A 24,806-nucleotide genomic window follows, 5' to 3' on the forward strand; every position below is an offset into this window, starting at 1 on the left:
CTGTGGTGGCTACACAGTTCTCACCTACTAGAGGGACGCAGGTTCGGGATTCAGGACTGGGTCCTAGTAACCACAGATGCAAGTCTCCGAGGCTGGGGAGCAGTCCCACAGGGGGAAAGCTTCCAAGGAAAATGGTCAAGTCAGGAAACCTCCCTTCAAATAAACGTTCTGGAATTGAGAGCCATTTACAACGGCCTTCTACAAGCGGTACATCTTCTTCAAGATCAGCCCGTGCAGATCCAGTCGGACAATGTAACAGCAGTCGCTTACATAAACCGTCAAGGCGGAATGAAAAGCAGAGCGGCAATGGCAGAGGTGACAAAGATCCTCCTTTGGGCAGAAAGGCATGCAAGAGCTCTGTCAGCAATTTTCATTCCGGGAGCAGTGGCGCACCCAGGGGGGGTTTCCAAGCACCCAGAAACCCCCCTCCACTAAAAAATTTTTTTTTTTTTTTTTTTTTTTTTTAGCTGCATGAGTATTATTAATGGCTGTCTAGCGTCCTCTGCAGCCTGCTGTCTTCCTGGTGGCACTTGTAAGTGCAATAAAAGTTTACTTTATTTTAATTATAGTACATATGTATCCATGTGCATACATATATACATATGTATACATACATATAAACACACACACACACACACACACACACACACACACACACACACACACACACACATGATATATATATACATGTGTGTATATATATGTGTACTGTATGTGTGTGTACATATATATATATATATATATGTATGTATGCATGTTTAATATGCTCTGTATATGTGTATATGTATGTGTGTGTGTATGTATGTATATATATATGTATATATATATATATATATGTGTGTAGATATATATATTTATATATATATATATATACACACAGACACACTAGTTTTACGGACCTAGCATATACTGGGTCGCCTCAGTCCGCACCCCCGTGATTGGCTCCGCCCAGTTCTGGAAACCCCCCCATGCAAATCCTGCGTTTGCCACTGGGGAGTGGACAACTGGGAAGCAGACTTCCTAAGCAGACATGATTTCCATCCAGGAGAATGGGGCCTCCACCAAGAAGACTTCACAGAGGTGACAAGTCTTTGAGGAGTTCCTCAAGTAGACATGATGGCATCTCGTCTCAACAAGAAGCTTCAGAGATATTGTTCCAGGTCGAGAGACCCACAAGCGATAGCAATGGATGCACTGGTGACCCAGTGGGTGTTTCGGTCGGTATATGTCTTCCCTCCACTTCCACTAATACCAAAAGTTCTAAAAATCATATGAAGAACAAGGGTTCGAGCAATCCTCATTGCCCCAGACTGGCCAAGGAGGGCTTGGTATCCAGATCTTCAGGAGTTGCTTATAGAAGATCCTCTGCCTCTTCCTCCTCGTGAGGACCTGCTGCAGCAGGGGCCGTGTGTGTATCAAGACTTACCGTGGCTACGTTTGACGGCATGGCTGTTGAGCGCCGGATCCTAGCCCGAAAGGGTATTCCCAAAGAAGTCATCCCCACTCTTATTCAGGCCAGGAAAGGAGTAACGTCTAAACATTACCACCTATTTGGAGAAAATATGTCTCTTGGTGTGAATCCAAGAAGGCTCCTACAGAGGAGTTTCAGTTGGGACGTTTTCTCCATTTTCTGCAGGCTGGTGTGGATGCGGGCCTAAGATTGGGTTCAATAAAGGTCCAGATTTCGGCCTTGTCAGTTTTCTTTCAAAAACAATTGCCCGCCCTTTCAGAAGTTCAGACGTTCGTGAAAGGGGTGCTGCACATCCAGCCTCCATTTGTGCCTCCAGTGGCACCATGGGACCTTAATGTGGTGTTGCAGTTCCTTCAATCGGATTGGTTTGAACCTCTACAGGAGATAGAATTAAAGTTTCTCACTTGGAAAGTGGTGATGCTTTTGGCCTTGGCATCCGCAAGGCGGGTGTCTGAGTTGGGGGCCTTGTCTCACAAGCAGTAGCGGATCTTGCTACGGGCAAGCAGTACTTTTGCCCGGGGCGCCGCCTTCCGGAGGGCGCTGGCGCCTTCCGGAGGGCGCCGCACCATGGCAAGATCCGCTGCTGCTGTGTCCCCGTGCCGCTGCCCGCTGTCCGCTGTGAAGGGAAACTAGACGCTACGCGTCAAGTTTCCCTTCGTTGAGAGGACCTTTACTGTAATGATGTGCGGTGCGCGTTGACGTCATCGCGCACTGCACAGCAAAGGTCCTCTCCACGAAGGGAACTAGACGCTTAGCGTCTAGTTTTCCTTCGTGGATAGGACCTTTGCTGTGCGGTGCGTGATGACGTCATCACGCACCGCACATCCTACTACAGTACAGGGGGCGTAACAGACCACGCCCCCTGTATGAAGCCCCCCGGGGCGCAAGAAGCCCCGGAACCGGCCCTGCTCACAAGAGCCCTTATTTGATCTTCCATGACGATAGGGCAGAGTTGAGACCTCGCCAACAATTTCTTCCACAGGTGGTTTCGTCTTTCCATATGAACCAACCTATTGCGGTGCCAGTGGCTACTGACACTTTCACTGTGTCAAAGTCTCTTGATGTGGTCAGAGCTTTAGAAAGAATTATGTCGCAAGAACAGCTCGGATAAGGAAAACAGAGGCTCTGTTTGTCCTGTATGCTCCCAACAAGATTGGGTGTCCTGCTTCTAAGCAGACTATTGCGCGCTGGATCAGAGAGAGGATTCAGCACGCTCATTCCATGGCAGGATTGCCGATACTGAAGTCGGTAAATGCCCATTCTACTAGAAAGGTGGGCTCATCCTGGGCGGCTGCCCGGGGGATCTCGGCATTACAACTTTGCCGAGCAGCTACTTGGTCAGGGACAAACACGTTTGCAAAGTTCTACAAGTTTGACACCTTGGCCGATGAGGACCTCAAGTTTGGTCAATCGGTGCTGCAGGGTCATCCGCACTCTCCCGCTCATACTGGAGCTTTGGTATAACCCCATGGTACTGAAGTGGACTCCAGCATCCTCTAGGACGTATGAGAAAATAGGATTTTAATACCTACCGGTAAATCCTTTTCTCCTAGTCCATAGAGGATGCTGGGCACCCGACCCAGTGCGTACGTTACCTGCAGTAGTTACTTTGTTGTAGTTACACAAGTGTTGTGTTACAATTATTTTCAGCATGTTGCTGCAAATGGTTCATGCCTGTTGGCGTGTGTTATGTTGAATGCCATGTTGTGTGGCATGGTTGAGGTGTGAGCTGGTATGAATCTCACCCTTAAATTAAAAGTAAATCCTTTCCTCGAAATGTCCGTCTCCCTGGGCACAGTTCCTATACTGACGTCTGGAGGAGGGGTATATAGGGAGGAGCCAGTTCACACCCTTAAAAAGTCTTAAAGTGCCCATGGCTCCTGCGGAACCGTCTATACCCCATGGCACTGAAATGGACACCAGCATCCTCTCCGGCAGTGATTTTCAACCTTTTTTTTTACTCGCGGCACACCAAACAATATTTTAAAATTGCCAAGGCACACCATCAGTTCCCCACAGAAAAAAACAAAACACACACATTGGCCCTCACAGTAAAAAAAATAAAATAAAAAAAATCCACACATACATTGGCCTACACAGAAAAAGAAATCACACTGCTCCCCACATAAATCATGTTGCTCCCTACATAAATCCTATTGCTCCACACATAAATCAATCACATTTCTCCCCACATAAATCCTATTGCTCCCCACATGAATTATTCACATTGTTCCCCCCATAAATCCATAAATTTTATTCTCCCCACATAAATCCTATTGAAATCCTATTGTTCCCCACAGGAGAAATAAAATAACAAATATTATTATCAGCTGTCCTCCTCCCTGTCCCTCAGTGGTTGGGGTTGTTCATAGTGTAGTTCTGCGAATACCTGCCCTCATTCCGAGTTGATCGCTCGCAAGGCGATTTTAGCAGAGTTACACACGCTAAGCCGCCGCCTACTGGGAGTGAATCTTAGCTTCTTAAAATTGCGACCGATGTATTCGCAATATTGCGATTACAAACTACTTAGCAGTTTCAGAGTAGCTTCAGACTTACTCGGCATCTGCGATCAGTTCAGTGCTTGTCGTTCCTGGTTTGACGTCATAAACACACCCAGCGTTCGCCCAGACACTCCTCCGTTTCTCCGGCCACTCCTGCGTTTTTTCCGGAAACGGTAGCGTTTTTAACCACACGCCCATGAAACGCCGTTTTTCCGCCCAGTAACACCCATTTCCTGTCAATCACATTACGATCGCCGGAGCGAAGAAAAAGCCGTGAGTAAAAATACTATCTTCATTGTTAAATTACTTGGCGCAGTCGCAGTGCGAATATTGCGCATGCGTACTAAGCGGAATTTCACTGCGATGCGATGAAATATACCGAGCGAACGACTCGGAATGAGGGCCACTGAGCAGTGGGTGATCAGGCAGGTGTGGATGTGGGTGGGCAAGGAAAGTTGTGTATGCAGGCGGGATCTGGAAGATGTGTATGCAGGCGGGTGGGCTGGCTGGGTGGTGAGATGCGGCGGCCGTGACCTATGATATCACACCGTTTTCAATGGATAGGTCACGGGCGGAGCACGACTGATCCTCTATGAAGAGCCTGTGCCAACAGTTCACTCTGAAGGTGCAGGAAGCTGCTCTGGCTCCGCGGCACACCTGTGCCGCGGCACACTGGTTGAAAAAGCCTGCTGTACGGACTATGAGAAAAGGATTTACCGGTAGGTATTAAAATCCTATTTTCTCTATTCTAGAATGAATGAATTTGACAACAATCTGTTTAGAATCCATTCTTCAGAGACTGAGACTATGGACCCCCAGCACAAATTACTTTTGGAATGTACATACAGGGCTCTGGAAAATGCAGGCTATCCAACAGAGAGTATCAGTGGAAGCAAAACTGGGGTGTTTATAGGTAAGACAAGTAATATATCAAACTGTGTTCAGTATTATTTATTATTACCAGTTATTTATATAGTGCACACATATTCCGCAGCACTTTACAGAGAATATTTGGCCATTCACATTGGTCCCTGCCCCAGTGGAGCTTACAACCTATATTCCCTACCACATTTACACGCGCACACATTCACACTAGGGGTAATTAGTTGGGAGCCAATTAACCTACCAGTATATTTTTGGATTGTGGGGGGAAACCGGAGTACCCGGAGGAAACCCACGCAAGTACGGGGAGAATATACAAACTCCGCACAGGTAGAGCCATGGTGGGAATCGAACCCATGACCTCAGTGCTGTGAGGCAGTAATGCTAACCATTACACCATCCATACAGTATAAAATACTGTATATCCTAGAGGCAACCCAAGGGCCTGATTCTGAGAGGGACGGATTTCTGCTCGTGGAAGCAAAAAGCAAGTTTTTTTCGCATACAGCGCATGTGCAGAATTTATGCATTTTTGTGTGGTTGTCGGAAGTTCCCTTTGCCAACCAATCTTGACCTGGAATTATTCCTGGAGGCCATGTTAGTTACCTAAAGTCACACTTTTGTAAAGCCCCAGTCTTCTACAGTTTGCTACAAAGGAAAAATCTACAATCTCAGTCACCAAAGCTTTAAATCTATTGTTGATGGTATTTTTTTCAGGTGTTGCACTATATCAGTCCATAAAGTCAGTCCTCCAGGTGATGGAGGCTTCGCTGTTTAGATTTTCCATACCTGAGTTACTGTAACTTCTCATAAATCGGAGCAGTGCACCAAATCCACAGATTTTCTTTATATTTTATTCATATAATATATCAAACTGTGTTCAGTATTATTTATTATTACCAGTTATTTATATAGGGGGTCATTCCGAGTTGTTCGCTCGCAAGCTGCTTTTAGCAGCTTTGCACACGCTAAGCCGCCGCCTACTGGGAGTGAATCTTAGCATATCAAAATTGCGAACGAAAGATTAGCAGAATTGCGAATAGACACTTCTTACCAGTTTCTGAGTAGCTTCAAACTTACTCGGCATCTGCGATCAGTTCAGTGCTTGTCGTTCCTGGTTTGACGTCACAAACACACCCAGCGTTCGCCCAGACACTCCCCCGTTTCTCCAGCCACTCCCGCGTTTTCCCCGGAAACGGTAGCGTTTTTTCGCACACTCCCATAAAACGGACAGTTTCCGTCCAGAAACACCCACTTCCTGTCAATCACACTCCGATCACCAGAACGAAGAAAAAACTTCGTAATGCCGTGAGTAAAATTCCTAACTGCATAGCAAATTTACTTGGCGCAGTCGCACTGCGGACATTGCGCATGCGCATTAGCGACTAATCGCTCCGTTGCGAGAAAAAAATACAGAGCGAACAACTCAGAATGACCCCCATAGTGCACACATATTCCGCAGCGCTTTACAGAGAATAAAACACTTGGACTGTGTTTTACTAAAGCAGTAGGCAAAGCAAATCTCAAGACCTGTGCCAATAATCCATTCTGGTGTTAACGCAATAGTACACATTTTTTTCTATACTAATAATTTGTTTTATTGGGACCAGTGGAAGATGCATTTCATTTGCAAGTTATTATTATTCAGTTATTTTTATTCTTCACCAGTCTCTCCCTGGGCACTGCCATAGTATCATATTGCCATTGGATGCTCTGCAGTAGTGTGCATTGTAACTGAACAGAGCAGGGTAACATCTAGAGAGGACGAGGCCCATGTGCAGGCTATGTCTGTACCCCCTCCTTTCTAGCTGGCAGCACTGTAGCTCTTGGCACTAGGGTCACTAGGGAACCTTAGTGCTGTCCCAGAGTCTAGTGTGCATGTGCAGGTCTCTGGGAAAATGGCGCAGCAGGCATTTTTCAAGGAATTTCCTCACTGCACATGCGCGAAACAATAGGAAAATGGCGCGGTGGGCATTTTCTAAGGAATTTCCTTACTGTAAATGCGCAAAACACTGGGAAAATGGCAGCTGCACCATTTTCCTGATGATTTCTGCAGCGCTGCTGCTACCGACGTGGGTCTCCAGAGGGTAAGTATTGAAAAAAATGGGTGCAGGGTGTGTGGTGTGGGCCCCCTGAACACCTGCACACACTGCACCCATTAAATATGAAAGTGCGTCAGTGGCTTCAGACTAATGTTGTGCACATTCACCACTTGCACAGAAACAAATTAAATCAGCTGAAGTCAATATGCAGCGATATATGATGCACGGACTGGGAACAACCTGGAGCTCACCTTCCAATTTCAGATACTGTAGCTGACGTTCATATTACAAGGATTTGCACCATGACAGAGTGAATGACAATAAAGGCATCTAAAACACTGCTGAAGAGAGCCATTGAGGATGTTTAGAACAGCTGTTATTTAAAAAAAAACACACAAAATGACCCAAACATTAGCATTAAAAAATGTTTGGCAGTATAAATATGAAGAGAGGGTTCATTCCAAAAATGCTCCATATTTATCCATTCTTTTTGCAGGTCTCATGAATAGAGATGCTGACAGTATTTATAATAATTCACCTGATAACATCAATCATTTTAATGGAACCGGGACCTCATCATGCATAGCAGCAAATAGGATATCATATTGCTTCAACTTCACTGGGCCATCCCTTTCAATTGATACTGCCTGTTCCTCATCCCTTGTGGCATTACACTATGCCTGCCAAGCCATCAGACAAGGTATATAACACAGTGTATTATATACAGTATATATGAAAACAAACCAAAAATGTAGACAGTGTTGTTACACCTGTTGGTACCCTGGCAATTGTGATGTAACATAGTAACATAGTTAATGAGGTTGAAAAAAGACAAAATGTCCATCGAGTTCAACATGTATTATAAACGGTATCTGGTCTCTAGGTCGACAGTAACTAGGTCAACAGGGTCTCTAGGTCGACATGTTCTAGGTCGACAGGTCAAAAGGTCGACATGAGTTTTTCAATTTTTTTAAAAACTTTTTCATACTTAACGATCCACGTGGACTACCATTAGGAATAGAAACCTTGCCCGAAGCATGGCGAGCAAAGTGAGCATGTGAGGGGACACGGTGCACTAATTGGGGTTCCCGGTCACTGTACGGAGAAAACGACATAAAAAAACATAAACACTCATTTTGCCCTTTTGACCTGTTGACCTAGACCATGTCGACCTACAGACCCTGTCCACCTAGCATCCCTGTCCACCTATTACTGTTGACCAATAGTGGTCGACCTAGACACTGTCGACCTAGTTACTGTCGACCCTCCATACCACACCCATTATAAACACTGTAATTCATGCTCTAAAATTTTCTTCTTTTAAACGCTGTATCCTTAGATATTTCTTTCAGCTAGGAATTTATCTAATCCATTTTTAAACATATTGACTGAGTCAACAATTACCACCTTCTCTGGCAGAGAATTCCAAATCCTTACTGCCCTTACTGTGAAGAACCCTTTTCTTGTTAATGGTCTCACACTGAGGGGGTAATTCAGACCTGATTGATGGGCTGCGTTTTTTGCTGCCCTGCAATCTGATAGCCGCTGCCTACAGGGGGGAGGATTAAATCGATGTGCAAGTGTGCGTTTGGATGTGTAGCAGAGCAAAACTGATTTTGTGCAGTCTCTGCGCAGCCCAGGACTTACTCAGCCATTGCGATTGAATCCTGCTGATCGTGGCCGTATTTTACGTCAGACACCCTCCCTTAAAACCCTTGGACACATCTGCGTTTTTCCGGACACTCCCTGAAAATGGTCAGTTGACACCCACAAATGGCCTCTTCCTGTCAATATCCTTTTGAACGCCAATGCAAATGGATCCTTCTCAGAATCCTGTCGCTGACCGGCGATCCCCATTGCGCATTGCCGCTCAGATGCATGCGCAGTTCAGATCTGATTGTATGCAGCAATCAGGTCTGAATTACCCCCTGAGATCCATTTAAAAAAATCCCATGCAGAGTGTGCATATTTTGGCCCATATACTGGGATTCAGCTCCCTGAAGTGGTAGCAAATTCAAACCAAAATAATTTCATGTTTGGTGTCATTTGAAGCGCTAAATCCCTCACACAACAGAAACATGTACATTGCATATATGTGCACCGGAAATTTTTCGGGTTTTGTGTTTTGGTTTTGGATTCGGTTCCGCGGCCGTGTTTTGGATTCGGACGCGTTTTGGCAAAACCTCCCTGAAAATTTTTTGTCGGACTCTGGTGTTTTTTAAAAAGAAAAACCATCAAAAACAGCTTAAATCATAGAATATGGAGGTCATTTTGATCGCATAGTATTATTAACCTCAATAACCATAATTTACACTAATTTCCAGTCTATTCTGAACACCTCACAATATTATTTTTAGTCCTAAAATTTGCACCGAGGTCGCTGGATGACTAAGCTAAGCGACCCAAGTGGGCGGCACAAACACCTGGCCCATCTAGGAGTGGCACTGCAGTGTCAGACAGGATGGCACTTAATAAAATTAGCCCCAAACATCACATGATGCAGAGATTAAAAAAAAAAAAAAAGAGGTGCAAAATGGAATTGTCCTTGGGCCCTCCCACCCACCCTTATGTTGTATAAACAGGACATGCACACTTTAACAAACCCATCATTTCAGTGACAGGGTCTGCCACACGACTGTGACTGAAATGACTGGTGGTTTGGGCCCCCACCAAAAAAGAAGCAATCAATCTCTCCTTGCACAAACTGGCTCTACAGAGGCAAGATGTCCACCTCCTCCTCATCGTCTGATTCATCACCCCTTTCACTGTGTACATACCCCTCCTCACAGAGTATTAATTTGTCCCCACTGGAATCCACCATCTCAGGTCCCTGTGTACTTTCTGGAGGCAATTGCTGAAGAATGTCTCCACGGAGGAATTGATTATAATTCATTTTGATGAACATCATCTTCTACACATTTTCTGTAAGTAACCTCGTAGGCCGATTGCTGACAAGGTGACCGGCTACACTAAACACTCTTTCGGAGTACACACTGGAGGGGGGGCAACTTAGGTAAAATAAAGCCAGTTTGTGCAAGGGCCTCCAAATTGCCTCTTTTTCCTGCCAGTATACGTACGGACTGTCTGACGTGCCTACTTGGATGCGGTCACTCATATAATCCTACACCATTCTTTCAATGGTGACAGATTCATATACAGTGACAGTAGACGACATGTCAGTATTCGTTGGCAGGTCCTTCAGTCCAGACTAGATGTCAGCACTCACTCCAGACTGCCCTGCATCCCTGCCAGCGGGTAGGCTCAGAATTCTTAGCCTTTTCCTCGCAGCCCCAGTTGCGGGAGAATGTGAAGTAGGAGCTGTTGACGGGTCACGTTCCGCTTGACTTGACAAGTGTCTCACCAGCAGGTCTTTGAACATGTGCAGACTTGTGTCTGCCGGAAAGAGAGATACAACGTAGGCTTTAGACACAGGATCGAGCACGGTGGCCAAAATGTAGTGCTCTGATTTCAACAGATTGACCACCTCTGAATCCTGGTTAAGCGAATTAAGGGCTCCATCCACAAGTCCCACATGCCTAGCGGAATCGCTCCGTTTTAGCTCCTCCTTCAATGTCTCCAGCTTCTTCTGCAAAAGTCTGATGAGGGGAATGACCTGACTCAGGCTGGCAGTGTCTGAACTGACTTCACGTATGGCAAGTTCAAAGGGTTGCAGAACCTTGTACAACGTTGAAATCATTCTCCACTGCGCTTGAGTCAGGTGCATTCCCCCTCCTTTGCCTATATCGTAGGCAGATGTATAGGCTTGAATGGCCTTTTGCTGCTCCTCCATCCTCTGAAGCATATAGAGGGTTGAATTCCACCTCGTTACCAACTCTTGCTTCAGATCATGGCGAGGCAGGTTCAGGAGTGTTTGCTAATGCTCCAGTCTTCGGCATGCGGTGCTCCAGTCTTCGGCACGCAATTCTTCGGGCCACCGACAGCATCTCCTGCATGCCCCTGTCGTTTTTAATAAAATTCTGCCTCACCAAATTCAATGTATGTGCAAAACATGGGACGTGCTGGAATTTGCCCACATGTAATGCACGCACAATATTGGTGGTGTTGTCCGATGTCATAAATCCCCAGGAGAGTCCAATTGGGGTAAGCCATTCTGCAATGATGTTCCTCAGTTTCCATAAGAGGTTGTGAGCTGTGTGCCTCTTATGGAAAGCGGTGATACAAAGCTTAGCCTGCCTAGGAACGAGTTGGCGTTTGCGAGAGGCTGCTACTGGTGCCGCCGCTGCTGTTCTTGCTGCGAGAGGCAATACATCTATCCAGTGGGCTGTCACAGTCATATAGTCCTGAGTCTGCCCTGCTCTACTTGTCCACATGTCCGTGGTTAAGTGGACATTGGGTACAACTGCATTTTTTAGGACACTGGTGACTCTTTTTCTGACGTCTGTGTACATTCTCGGTATCGCCTGCCTAGAGAAGTGGAACCTAGATGGTATTTGGTACCGGAGACACAGTACCTCAAGCAATTCTCTAATTCCCTGTGAATTAACGGTGGATACTGTACACATGTTTAACACCAACACAGCTGCCAAGACCTGATTTATCCGCTTTGCAGCAGGATGACTGCTGTGATATTTCATCTTCCTCGCAAAGGACTGTTGGACAGTCAATTGCTTACTGGAAGTAGTACAAGTGGTCTTCCGACTTCCCCTCTGGGATGATGATCGACTCCCAGCAGCAACAACAGCAGCGCCAGCAGCAGTAGGCGTTAAATTCAAGGATCTATCGGAGGAATCCCAGTTAAGAGAGGACTCGTCAGACTTGCCAGTGACATGGCCTGCAGGACTATTGGCATTCCTGTCTAAGGAAGAAATTGACACTGTGGGAGTTGGTGGTGTGGTTTGCAGGAGCTTGGGTACAAGAGGAAGGGATTTAGTTGTTAGTGGACTGCTTCCGCTGTCACCCAAAGTTTTTGAACTTGTCAATGACTTCTGATGAATGCGCTCCGGGTGACGTATAAGGGAGGATGTTCCTAGGTGGTTAACGTCCTTACCCCTACTTATTACAGCTTGACAAAGGCAACACATGGCTTGACACCTGTTGTCCGCATTTCTGTTAAAATAATTCCACACCGAAGAGGTGAATTTTTTTTGTAATTTGACCAGGCATGTCAATGGCCATATTCATCCCACGGACAACAGGTGTCTCCCTGGGTGCCTGACTTAAACAAACCACCTCACCATCAGAATCCTCCTTGTCAATTTCCTCCTCAGCGCCAGCAACACCCATATCCTCATCCTGGTGTACTTCAACAGTGACATCTTTAATTTGACTATCAGGAACTGGACTGTGGGTGCTCCTTCCAGCACTTGCAGGGGGCGTGCAAATGGTGGAAGGCGCCACCTCTTCCCGTCCAGTGTTGGGAAGGTCAGGCATCGCAACTGACACAATTGGACTCTCCTTGGGGATTTGTGATTTAAAAGAACGCACAGTTCTTTGCTGTGCTTTTGCCATCTTAACTCTTTTCAGTTTTCTAGCGGGAGGATGAGTGCTTCCATCCTCATGTGAAGCTGAACCACTAGCCATGAACATAGGCCAGGACCTCAGCCGTTCCTTGCCACTCCGTGTCATAAATGGCATATTGGCAAGTTTACGCTTCTCCTCAGATGCTTTTAATTTCGATTAATTTAATTTTACTGAACTTTAGTTTTTTGGATTTTACATGCTCTCTACTATGACATTGGGCATCGGCCTTGGCAGACGACGTTGATGGCATTTCATCGTCTCGGCCATGACTAGTGGCAGCAGGTTCAGCACGAGGTGGAAGTGGATCTTGATCTTTCCCTATTTTACCCTCCACATTTTTGTTCTCCATTTTTTAATGTGTGAAATTATATGCCAGTAATATATCAATAGCAATGGCCTACTGTACTGTACTATATATGTATACTGTTGGTCACCAAAATGCTGCACTGTAATACTATATATACTGCTCACAAAAATGCAGGACAGATATGGAATGGATACTTGCAGTGACACAGAGCTGCAAGATACAGCATACTGTACTGTACAACGATATACTGTTGGTCACCAAAATGCTGCACTGTAATACTATATATACTGCTCACAAAAATGCAGCACAGATATGGAATGGATACTTGCAGTGACACAGAGCTGCAAGATACAGCAATGGCCTACTGTACAACTATATACTGTTGGTCACCAAAATGCTGCACTGTAATACTATATATACTGCTCACAAAAATGCAGCACAGATATGGAATGGATACTTGCAGTGACACAGAGCTGCAAGATACAGCAATGGCCTACTGTACTGTACTACTATAATTATATACTGGTGGTCCCCAGTCCCCACAATAAAGCACACTGAGCACAGATATTTGCAGCACACTGAGCACAGATATGGAGCGTTTTCAGGCAGAGAACGTAGATATTTGAAGCACTCTGAGCACAGATATTTGCAGCACACTGAGCACAGATATTTGCAGAACACTGAGCACAGATTACGGAGCTTTTCAGGGAGAGAACGCAGCCAGGTCCTCTCCGTTCAATCTCCAATTCACGAGTGAAAATGGCGGCGACGTGCGGCTCTTTATATAGAATACGAATCTCGCGAGAATCCGACAGCGGGATGATGATGTTCGGCCTCGTTCGGGTTAACCGAGCAAGGCAGGAAGATCCGAGGCTGCCTCGGACCTGTGTAAAATAGGTGAAGTTCGGGGGGGTTCGGATCTCTGAGAACCGAACCCGCTCATCTCTAATTTTTTCAGAAACAATTGCAAAAGCACATTTTTTGCCTGAGAGACAAAGGTAGCATATATCAGTTTAAGCAGGACAATAGACCAATCACTAGCGAGTTACTAGTAGTGACAGCCACCATTACTATCAACTAATATTTGCACTAGACCACCCACAAATGATCTGTGTGTTTCAGTAGTATTTCCATCCAGTGCCGTAACTAGGCATTTTAGCGCTGTGTGCAAGAAACGGCATTGGCACCCTCCCCCCATGCAAGATAGGGGCAGTGCGCGCAAAAAATATATAGGGACGTGGCTTCACACGGAAGGGGCATGGCCACAAAATAATACCAATTCATACTACGGTGCACAGTAGTCTCTATTATTCAAATTACGCTGCACAGTAGCGCCACTACACCAGGTTGAGCCCCTTTTACACATTACGGCAGCCAGTCTCCCTTTTTACACATTACGGCAGACATCGTCCCCTTTTTACACATTATGGCGCACAGCGTCCCCCTTTTTACACCTTACGGCAGACAGTCTTCCTTTTTACACATTACAGCAGGCAGCATCCCCTTTTTACACATTATGGCGCACAGCGTCCCCTTTTTTACACCTTACGGCAGACAGCGTCCCCCTTTTTACATATTACGGCAGCCAGTCCCCCTTTTTACACATTGTGGCAGACAGAATAGAGATAGATAGAGCGAGAGCGAGAGAGAGAGAGAGAGAGAGAGAGAGAGAGATACTTACCATCTCTCCCCACTGGCAGTCAGGCTCCTTGTGCTGGCAGATCCCGGGCAGCCGTAGGGTAGAAGGAGGAGGAGGGAGGGGGACTGCTGCAGCGGCGCTACTACCAATTACATAGCGCTGCTGCGGTTCCAGTCCCCCTCCCTCCTCCTCCTCCCTGCCTTCGGCTCTGCTGCTCTCCTCCAACGTGGCACATGGGCGCGCACAGAACAGGCGGCTTGTAATGAGTAAATTTGACTCATTACAAGCCGCTGGCTGTGCGCACTCAGGGCAACTGCGCTGTGTGCCAGGCACACAGGTAGTTGCGGTGCTGTTTCCATCTTATTTTAACTCTGCAATGCATTAGAGCTAAATGCTCTTACTACATGTTGCCTAAAGCAGGATGCTATTGTCTTGCCACTATTCTCTTATTCAGTCATAGGGGCTAATTCGCAAAAGCGATCCTTACTGCATTTTGCCAATGTTCAAGGACTGTGCACCCGCAGAACCTGTTCTGTGCATGTGCAGAACAGGTCCTGCGATCTCTTCTCTAAAATGCAAATGTCTCTGCCTGATTAACAGGCAGAGGCATTCACGGGGACGGGCAGGGGCAGCCAGCGTTCGGGAGAACCCCCCGTTCTCCCAAACGCTGGCTGCCCCTGCCCGTCCCCATGAATGCCTCTGCCTGTTAACCCACATTTTACAGGAGTGGCGAGGCCAAGGACTGCGTTGAGAGATGCAGTTACCTTTGCCCTGCAAGCTGCACTGTGATGACAAGGCTGAATAGGCTGAAGCTTACTCAGCCTGCCGTTGCAGATGAACATCTGGTCGCGATGTTCATCTAAAATGCAATCGCATTGCAGATGCAGGGAGGAGATGGTATGCACCTCCTACTGCATTTGCATTGCTAAGGACTAAAAATACAAAGCTGCTGCGAGCAGCTTTGCATTTGCAATCCTTAATGAATCAGGCCCTCTCTAATTCTTTAATTTCCTGGGAGACAATAAGTAAATGATAGAGCTAATCCATGGCCCACAACTAGGGGGGGGGGGGGGCTAAGGGGTCATGTGCCTCGGGTACAGGAAGGAGGGGGCACTGGGAGCGCTGATGGAGACTCGGGAGCCGCGTGTTCTCGCGAGAACACCTAGTCTCAGTAGTCCTGCAGAAAGAGCACGTGGCTCCCGAGTTTTCTTCAGCGCTGCCTGGTAGCTGAAGGAGCAGCTGGTCAAAGGAGCCTGGCAGCGCTGAAGGAGACTCGGGAGCTGCATGTTCTCACATGAACACTGGATCCTGGAAGTCCTGCAGCCGCCGGAGGTCCCAATATATAGATCCAAGTGGCATTAAGTTGGTCTCTTAGCCACACAACCTGGGGTATGTTTAGGAGTTTTAAGATTTTCTATTTCAGATCCTATAATGCGGGTTTCTTGGCTATTCTTGTTCCTACAAAAGTGTTAAGTAATGATGGAGGTATTCCCAAGATCTGGTTGCTAGATGCTGTGTGAAGCTTTTCATCACTTTGCTTTGACATGTCTGTACCAAATGTACATTTCCAGTTGCCCCAGAATCTTTTGTCAAATTTTATTTTTCCTGATTTTTCCCTTTTTCCAGATGGATTTATTTCCTACGTGGAAACTTGTGTCTCCCAGTTCGCTGAGTATTTTAGCTGTAGTAATTGGCAATAAGTTTGAGGGAGATGCTCTCAGGACAGCTTTGGTGATTTCATTCAAATCTATGAATCCTTAATATCCCTTTTTACAAATCAACAACATTAGAACAAAATTAACTTGATTGTAGTGTTTAGTGGTATCACAAGCCGTTGTTACGTTCCTGGTGCTCAGAACAAGAGAGATGTTGCATAGTGAGTCCAGAGCACCAGAACGTGACGCTGAAATAAGGTGTGGTATGGAAATAGCCCCTAGCAGCCTACCTCCATTGTTTCACCCGTGTGGTCAGTTCACGCCTGCGTGACTATGGTTTCTTGGGCCCACGGCAGCCGCGCTTGAAGGGCGGATTAGGTCTGCCCAACTCTGATGCCCCCAGGTCTTAGAGTGAGACAAGGCGTGAACCGAGACAGGATAATAACAAGGGGACCTCTAACTAAAGCAAACTGAAGGCTAGGGGCTACTAACAACCCTAAAACTAAATACATGTGCGGCACGCCGCCAAAGGAAAAGAACAACAAAGGAAATGCTGTCCACACGCCGACACTATACTGTTGTGTACCGGCGGTGACAGCATATGCAGAACCCTCTGCAAAACACCAGTAACAGATATAACCAAGGAATACAGCGGCCTAGGCCGACGGACGCTGCAAAGCCGCTACTCACGGAACTGGTACAAATACCGGCCAACGGACAGGAACCCCCAATGTAGCCGACACAGGCTCTCAGAACCGGAGGACAGGCAGAATCCCAAATGACAGACCGGTGGACACCAAGAAGCCAGATACTCGACCAGGCACAGACAAAGCCACAGGACTTCTGGACAGGAACGCTTCACGGCAGGACATGGGATCAGACACTGGATCAGACACTCAGGAACCGACACTCAGGAACCGACACTCAGGAACCGACACTCAGGAACTAGCTCAGAACTCAAGAACTATCACCGGCGTCTGTGTATTGCACTGAGCCAGAATATAACAGAGAGCCCTAATTAACTATGTCGTGCAGCTGACCTGTTGCATGACTCCAAACTGACAAAATGCAATCAGCAGACAGGTGAGGCCAACCACATGGAAACAGGCTGCAATTACACAGACTCACCACCAACAGCAAACAATATTCTAAACCAGAGCAAAGGGAAATCCTGGCCTGCAAGAGAACTATAAACATAAAATACCGAAAACAGGAATGAACCACTACCTGTGGTTCATAACAGTACCCTCTCCTTAAGGGTGAGCTCCGAACACCCCATGACACCCACGGGGAACATAAACAGAAGTATAACATAAAATACATAACCAAAATGCAAAACAGGAATGAGCCACAGCCGGGTCTTTAACTTTCATTTTCATTTTCACCTTTAGAAGACAATTGTCCATCGAGTTCAACCTATATTTTGATTTACTGATAATGTATCACTGGATTATCTTTCCTGAGCCAGATACTGTCTTACATTATTATTACAGATTATATCCTTGGATGCTATTTTCAGTAAAAATGTGTCTAACCCTTTCTTAAACACATCAATTGAGTCAGACATTACAAGCTTCTCTGGCAGTGAATTCCATAATCTTACTGCCCGCACTGTGAAGAAACCCTTCCTGTGCTTGGTGTTAAACTTCCTCTCCTTTAACCGTAGAGTGTAACCGCGTGTCCTGTGTCCAGACCTCTCAATAAGCAAATTGCCTGACAGTTCCATGCATTGTCCCTTGATGTATTTGTAAATATTAATCATGTCTCTTAATACCTTATTGGCCTTTACTGCTGCATCCTGACATTGGGCACTGCTGATAAACCTACTGTCAATGAGCACCCTCAAATCCTTCTCCATTACTGATTTCCCAAGAATTACCCCATTTCATTTATAGATTGCATGTTTGTTTTTGGTCCCAAAATGCATAACTTTACATTTCTCTATATTAAACCTCATACTCCACTTAAGCTGCCCAAACGTCCAGTTTATTTAAGTCATTCTGAAGAGAGTCAACATCCTGATCTGATTTAATTATCTTACACAGTTTAGTGTCATCTGCAAACATTTACTCTCAAGACCCTCTGCTATGTCATTTATAAATATGTTAAACAGAAGAGGCCCTAGTACAGATCCTTGAGGTACACTACTTAATACTTTAGCCCAGCTCTAAAATGTTCCATTGACCACCACCCGCTGTTCCCACACTACTGTAACCGTAGTGTCTACATTCATTGCTGTACACAGTGTTTATTGTGAACTAATTGTAAAAGTCAACTTTTTTTAGATACTGTATTTCCTTATATATCGCAGCTATAATGCTTACACAAACACACACATATATGCACACTGCATACAAACAACTGAGATATAAATGGAAATTTCTGCTTGAACAGGAGACTGTGAGATGGCGATTTGCGGTGGTGTCAGCTGTATTATGGAACCTCGTGTCTATGTTGCTCTTAGTAAAGCAAAAATGATTTCTCCGGAAGGTACAAGTAAACCTTTTTCAAGCAAAGCAGACGGATACGGAAGAGGGGAAGGATGTGGTATTGTTCTCCTAAAACCTCTAAAAAAGGTAATTCATGATGAAAAAATGGTTTGTTTGCAATTGTGTTATTCTGAGATAGGCTGTAATCTGCCTTTGTACACTAGCATGCAATTGTGGACCAACAAATATCAGCAATAGTGATGCAAAATGTGACACCTTCACAAGGGAGCAGATGGGTAGAACAGGGTACTGCTATAATAATGTACATTAGACATTAGACACATCGGAACCCGGAAGTGAACAAGCCCTAGGGCGAAACGCGTCTTCCGCATTTAGGAACAGGGGTCCCGTCGACACTACCGTATCCTGGCATTTAGCTTCATTTATCTGCCTTGCTCTCTCGGCTTACCCTGATCTCTGGTGAAACTGTAAGCATTACTATCCTGTGGCTCTCTGACACGGATAGCAACTCCTACTTACAAAACCTAGCAGTACCGCTTGAATTATCTCGTACCTAGTACGTATCATAGGGGTGATTATCTAGAGACCTTTATTCATTAGCACTCACCTAGCATTGAGTGAACCTATTGGAAACTAACGCCTAGTTTAGGTGTTATTAATTTTTGACCATTATATTTGTTATACTTATTTAAGTGCTGGTATTCATCCATTTTTATTATTGCCTCCTCATAGCAATTTATGCATGCAGATAATTAGTATATATTAGCATCCCATATTCTATCCGGGACTACGTGGCAAACAGTGTATGACACACATGGTTAACAGATATATGTTGGTATAGTTTCTATAAATCAGTCACCTCAGTGCTTAACCCTATAGATCCCAGACCTTACCCTCAGTTTTGAAATAGACCGTATCACCAGAGTGACTACGCATTTATCTGTTTCAATCAGCATCTCCTATCATGCACTATCTGTCGGGATATACTGTAATATACCTGTGATAGTGTTTTTCTGACTGTATTTTTATTAATTTCAAATTGTCTATAGATCATGATTCTCATTAACTTCAACTGTCTATAGATCACTATCCTTCGTGGACTCTCATTTACGATTCCTGGTACATTGCACCACATGAGTGGGAATATTGGATCAGGTCTAACGTGGAAAGCAGATCCACCTTTTTACTCCATCTTTCCTCAATCCTCTTCCTGTCGGCTCTGATTTTCAATATTCTTAAATAGGTGCACTCTCATTGATGTTCACATAAAATTCTCTACTACCATACCACGCTGCCAACGCCCGATCTCGTCTGATCTTGGAAGCTAAACAGCGTTGGGCCAAGTCAGTACCAGGAAGGGGGACCACCTGCGAATACCTGGTGTTGTAGAGTGGGATTTTTTCCTCACCTATGTGGTAGCAACACCAACAGCAGTATCACCACTTGTTTTCTTTACTCTGCAATCTCCAGACCTTTGGTCACGGGCACCATCTACGTGAGGTGCCATATTTACCTCTACCGTTATTACTGTCTCAAATCCAGATAGGAGCATGTCCATTTTTCTTGTATTATACTCAGAGGAATGACTTCTGATCATTTCTCTAATTCTACTTAAGCCAAGAGAGCATAGTTATTATCATTATTTTTGTGTCTTGACTACCCTGTGGTTCCATCAATACAGCAAGTCTGTACTGGTCAAGTGGGAATGGGGGTATGACCAACTAATGTCTACCGCCCTTCCACACACTTTTAATCATTAAGAGACCAGAACATTTTTTATCTCACTAAGATGCTCGGTATATTGCATTCTTAAAGGATAGATCTCCGGTAACAACCTCGTTTGTAATATTAGTCAATAAAAGTTATGTTTTAACCATTTATCTCAATTACCTTATCAAATTTACTTCTTTTCTATAAGAGTGCGCCCACACAAGAGCCTTCTGTCCTCTCCCCTTTCTATAAAAGTTTACATCTTATATTGTGCAACATGCAAAAATGTGCGATTGTTAAATAAGATGTTTAAATAAGATTGAAGAGAATGTAGTTAAAAGGGATGGCCTGGTAATACCCATTTTCCAACAAAAACCCGGTTCTGACCTGAGTAAATGAACATGGTTTCAAGCATGTCACAGCTGTGTTCACATTGCAGGCTTGCGCCAGGTTATTGCCAGATCTTACCTCTGCCAGCGCTTGGAGATAACATCATCTCCAAACGCTGGTGATGCAGCTCTCCATATGCTTTTAGTGTGACCCTGGTCACATGACACAGGTCGCACTGTTCAAACAGAAGGCTACATGGGTCGGTGCCACAGCAGGCTACCAGGGTTGGGTAATATGACCTGGGTAATTATTATCTGACCCTTTCACACCAAACCTCGACCTGGGTTGACCCAGCAATAACCCAGGTTAAAAGTATAGTGGAAAAGGAGTATTAGTGGAGAAATCATAGCACTTTTCCTAATAGATTTCTGTAAAAAACATTATTTTCTCTACCACTGTAGAACACTGAATGTTGAAAAAAAATACAACTTCTGACATGTGCCTATGGGGTATATTCAATTGAAGTCCGGTCCATTCTGACATGCATTTGTCGGAATGGATCCGACAACCCCTATTCAAATCTCATCTCAATTCAAATTTTTACAAGTCAAATTGAGATGAGGGACCCAGAGGAGGAGAAAGAGGGGGAGCCGCTGGTAGACCAGCGGGAACAACCGCCGGCAGACGCAGAAGTTCAGCGTTACAGTAGCGCTGCAGGAGGATGTCACACAGCCGCCCGACCTCACGGCAGTGTCCACCCCGCTCCAGCAAGCATGATCTCACTTGCTGGAGCCGGGTGGAACCTGCCGTGAGCGGCACGGCTGTGTGACATCCTGCTGCAGTGCTGTGCTGTAGCGCTGATCTCCCCTGGCTTCCCGCGCCTGTCCCCCGTCTCCCCGCGGCTCTCCCCCTCTCCTGCTCTAATCCCTCATCTCAGTCCGACATTTTTTTATGTCGGACTGAGATGGTCGAAAAGGGGTTTTGGCCACGTTTTCGACACAAGCACGTGGATCGGCAGTTATCCCGCCGATCCACGTGCTTTTCAACAAGTCAAATTCATCGACTTGTCGAAATTTTTTGGGATATATTGAATAGGTCGAATCAGGATTCAACCTTAGTAAGCCGAAAACTGCTGTCTTTTCGACATACGGCAGTTTTAGACTTCAATTGAATATACCCCTATGTGTCTAGTTCTTCTTTAGATGCAATTACATGAACACATTATTACTGTAGAACAGGTAATCCAAAAATGCTGACCAGATCCTAAAACACTCATCTGCAGGTCTATATTAACCTGAATAAGGCAGTAAATTCATAAATAGATATAACAACCTGAGACATGACATAAATATCCCATATAAAATCTAAATATATTTCGATTCAGATACTGTACATTTGCCGATTTAAAGAAATGATGTCTTTGCAACAAGAGACTGTAAAATGGGTACTGGAAATAAGGACTCTCAGACAGGTTTTCTGGTAAAACACAGTGTCTTTACTGACATTGCCACGAGTCCACACCCCCTACCAGCAAAGCCACGCCTCCACCCATGAAGCCACACACCCTAATTTCGGGCACGTGCCTTTGACGCGCAAGGATGTCCCTATTTACCAAAATGACAAGTTGGAAATAACATACACAGGCTTGGGCCTGGTCACACAGGTACATAACTTAAAATTAACAAATGAAAGTAAATGTCTTATCACTCCCCATGCTCAACATCCTGCAGCCACCATCCTCCATGCTCTCCTGGCACAGCCAACATCCACAGTCCCTGGCACTATAAAACTGCAGTCTACTTGCTGGCCTCTAACAGGCATCAGTGCAACGTGCAGTGGGTGTATGGGAGTTTTAAACTCTTCTCCTGCTTCTGACTTCCTGATGACTCTGGGTGAGCTGGAAGACCCAGAATTCTATTTTTCCACTTTCCACTTTGAGCTGTGAAGTCCTGTAAACCCAGGAGTTCGATACTTCTACTGCAGGTGCAGAATGTGCAGGTCTTATTTTCCTCTCCCTTGGTGGGAGTTGATCCCACAGAAATGTGGGCAATTGTGGTGAGACACAAGCCCTCTCACCACAAGACCTAAAGGATCTAAGGGTATATTCAATTGAAGTCGGATCCATTCCGACATTCATTTGTTGGAATGGATCCGACCTGGTCTATTCAATGGACATCTCAATTCGACTTTTACAAAAGACGGGGGAGAGCCGTTGGCAGACGGGGGAGAGCAGCGCTACAGCGGCAGCAGCCGCTGCTGTAGCGCTGCTCTCCCCCATCTGCCCGCGGCTCTCCCACGTCCCTCCTGTCTCACAGCCGCTGCTCCGTCCCCCATCACAGCCGCCGCTCCGTCTCCCATCACAGCCGCCGCTCCGTCCCCCGTCACAGCCACCACTCCGTCCCGCTCCCCGTCTCCCCCTCTCTCACAGCCGCCGCTCACGGCAGTGTCCACCCGGCTCCAGCAAGCGAGGTTTTGCTTGCTGGAGCCGGGTGGACGCTGCTGTGAGCGGCAGCAGTCCTCCAGCGCTGCTCAGCCCGTCCCTGCCTCGGCTCTCCCCCTCTCCTGCTCTAATCCCTCATCTCAGTCCGACATTTTTTTATGTTGGACTGAGATGGTTGAAAAGGGGGCCAAAACCTAGTGGTTTTGGCCCCGTTTTTGACACAAGCACGTGGATCGGCAGCTATTCCGCCGATCCACATGCTTTTCGACAATTTTGGGATATATTGAATAGGTCGAATCACAAGTCAAAAACTGCCGTCTTTTCGACAGACGGTAGTTTTCGACTTCAGTTGAATATATTCCCTAATTGGAACACCTGAACTGATTTAATAAAGGTTATATAAAACTTAACCTTGGACTAAAATGCATCCTACCTTTCATAAAGTCGCACCACAATGATGAAACCAGTCAGGTGTTTCAGTCTCTTTAACATTGTATGCTCGCTCTCACAGTAACATCGATGCTGTCTTGGGATGGGCATTTGACAACTTTAGCTTAGGCTCCGACAGCTGAAGATCATTCCTCAACCTACCCTGTTCATTTATCCAATGAGGTGGTGTATTCTATTAGCCATGTTACTTTACTGTCTGAAAAAAGAAAGTCTAATATCGCAAGTCTAACCTGATGGTCATTATTGGGCTATCCAATCATAGTCATTTTTTTGCAGACGAAAAATGTCCCGTTTTTGGATGATAACACATGGGATCCTGGATAAGTTTCCAGACCCATGTAGCATAGCGGGAAAACAGGTCTCCTGGGATGGTTATTTGGGATTTTGCTGTTAAGTATGAAGGTGCTGGCACCAGAGTTTTGAGGAGATGTATGCAGCCTTGGAGACAGATAAACTGAAGAGAAATAAAGTACCAGCCAATCAGCTCCTAACTGCCATGTTACAGGCTGTGTTTGAAAAATGACAGTTAGGAGCTGATTGGTCGGTACTTTATCTCTCTTCACTTTATCACTCTCCAAGGTTGAGTACATCTACCCCATTGTGAGGCAAAATGATGGGTGTTCCTGGGCGGTGTCTGGGATATGGCCCGAAGAGAGTGGAAAAAAACACCCTGTTGCAGACATGTCAATGCAAGGGGTGTGGATCATAGGGTCAACAGTCATTAGGTCTACACCTGCCTATGTCGACCTAATGCATGTCGACCAATAGTTCGACCTGATGAGTGTTGACCTAAGTGCTGTCGAACTAAAGACCGGATCCCAGTGCAAGTGGCCTGCATTTTCAGTTCAGATGGGGAGACTGTATCTGCCATTGGTAGGTGCCACTTTCGATGTTGGACACGATGGTGTAAAAATGTAGGACCATCTGCAACCGCTTATGGTGCTATTGAACACAGGGGCGCAGAAAGTGTACGTCTCACGGCTTGCACATTCTGCATCTGCACCAAAGGATGGCTAAAAAATATTATCGCTGGTGTGGACAGGAATTTGTTTTAACACATACTAAGCGCACATTAAGTCACAGCTAAGCGCAACAGAACGTGGTATGAGAAAAAGTTGTGGCCACATTATCATAGCAGATACAGATTCCAAACCCGTAACTAGACTTTTTGGTGCCCTGTGCCAGAAAGAGAAATGGTGCCCCCCCCCCCCCCCAATGCTTTTCCAATAGGGACATAAGATGCATGCATAGCGGGGAAGGGGCATGACAACATTGTTCATTGTTCCCAGAGAAAGCCTGTTCTATGTTGCCCCTTCCCTCACCCACACACACACCTCTCTCTCTCTCTCTCTCTCTCTCTCTATCTATCTCTCTCTCTCTCTATATATATATATATATACATTATACACGCACATTTATTGAACACTGCAAGAAAATGTTTTTCATGA

General features: G+C 45.6%; 1 protein-coding gene and 1 pseudogene across 1 annotated transcript in view; both read left to right on the forward strand.

The window, feature by feature from the left end:
• LOC134929565 (mycolipanoate synthase-like) overlaps positions 1–24,806 on the forward strand; it is a 54,880-nt gene that overhangs the window by 23,606 nt on the left and 6,468 nt on the right. The window contains exons 3-5 of the mRNA XM_063925157.1: positions 4,725–4,885; positions 7,393–7,596; positions 18,373–18,554. Coding sequence (XP_063781227.1) covers positions 4,725–4,885; positions 7,393–7,596; positions 18,373–18,554 — 547 coding nt within the window. The remainder of the gene's footprint in view (positions 1–4,724; positions 4,886–7,392; positions 7,597–18,372; positions 18,555–24,806) is intronic.
• On the forward strand, positions 19,702–19,820 carry LOC134930632 (5S ribosomal RNA; annotated as a pseudogene).

The sequence above is a fragment of the Pseudophryne corroboree genome, chromosome 5 (assembly GCF_028390025.1).
Source record: "Pseudophryne corroboree isolate aPseCor3 chromosome 5, aPseCor3.hap2, whole genome shotgun sequence".
NCBI classification, from domain to species: domain Eukaryota; kingdom Metazoa; phylum Chordata; class Amphibia; order Anura; family Myobatrachidae; genus Pseudophryne; species Pseudophryne corroboree.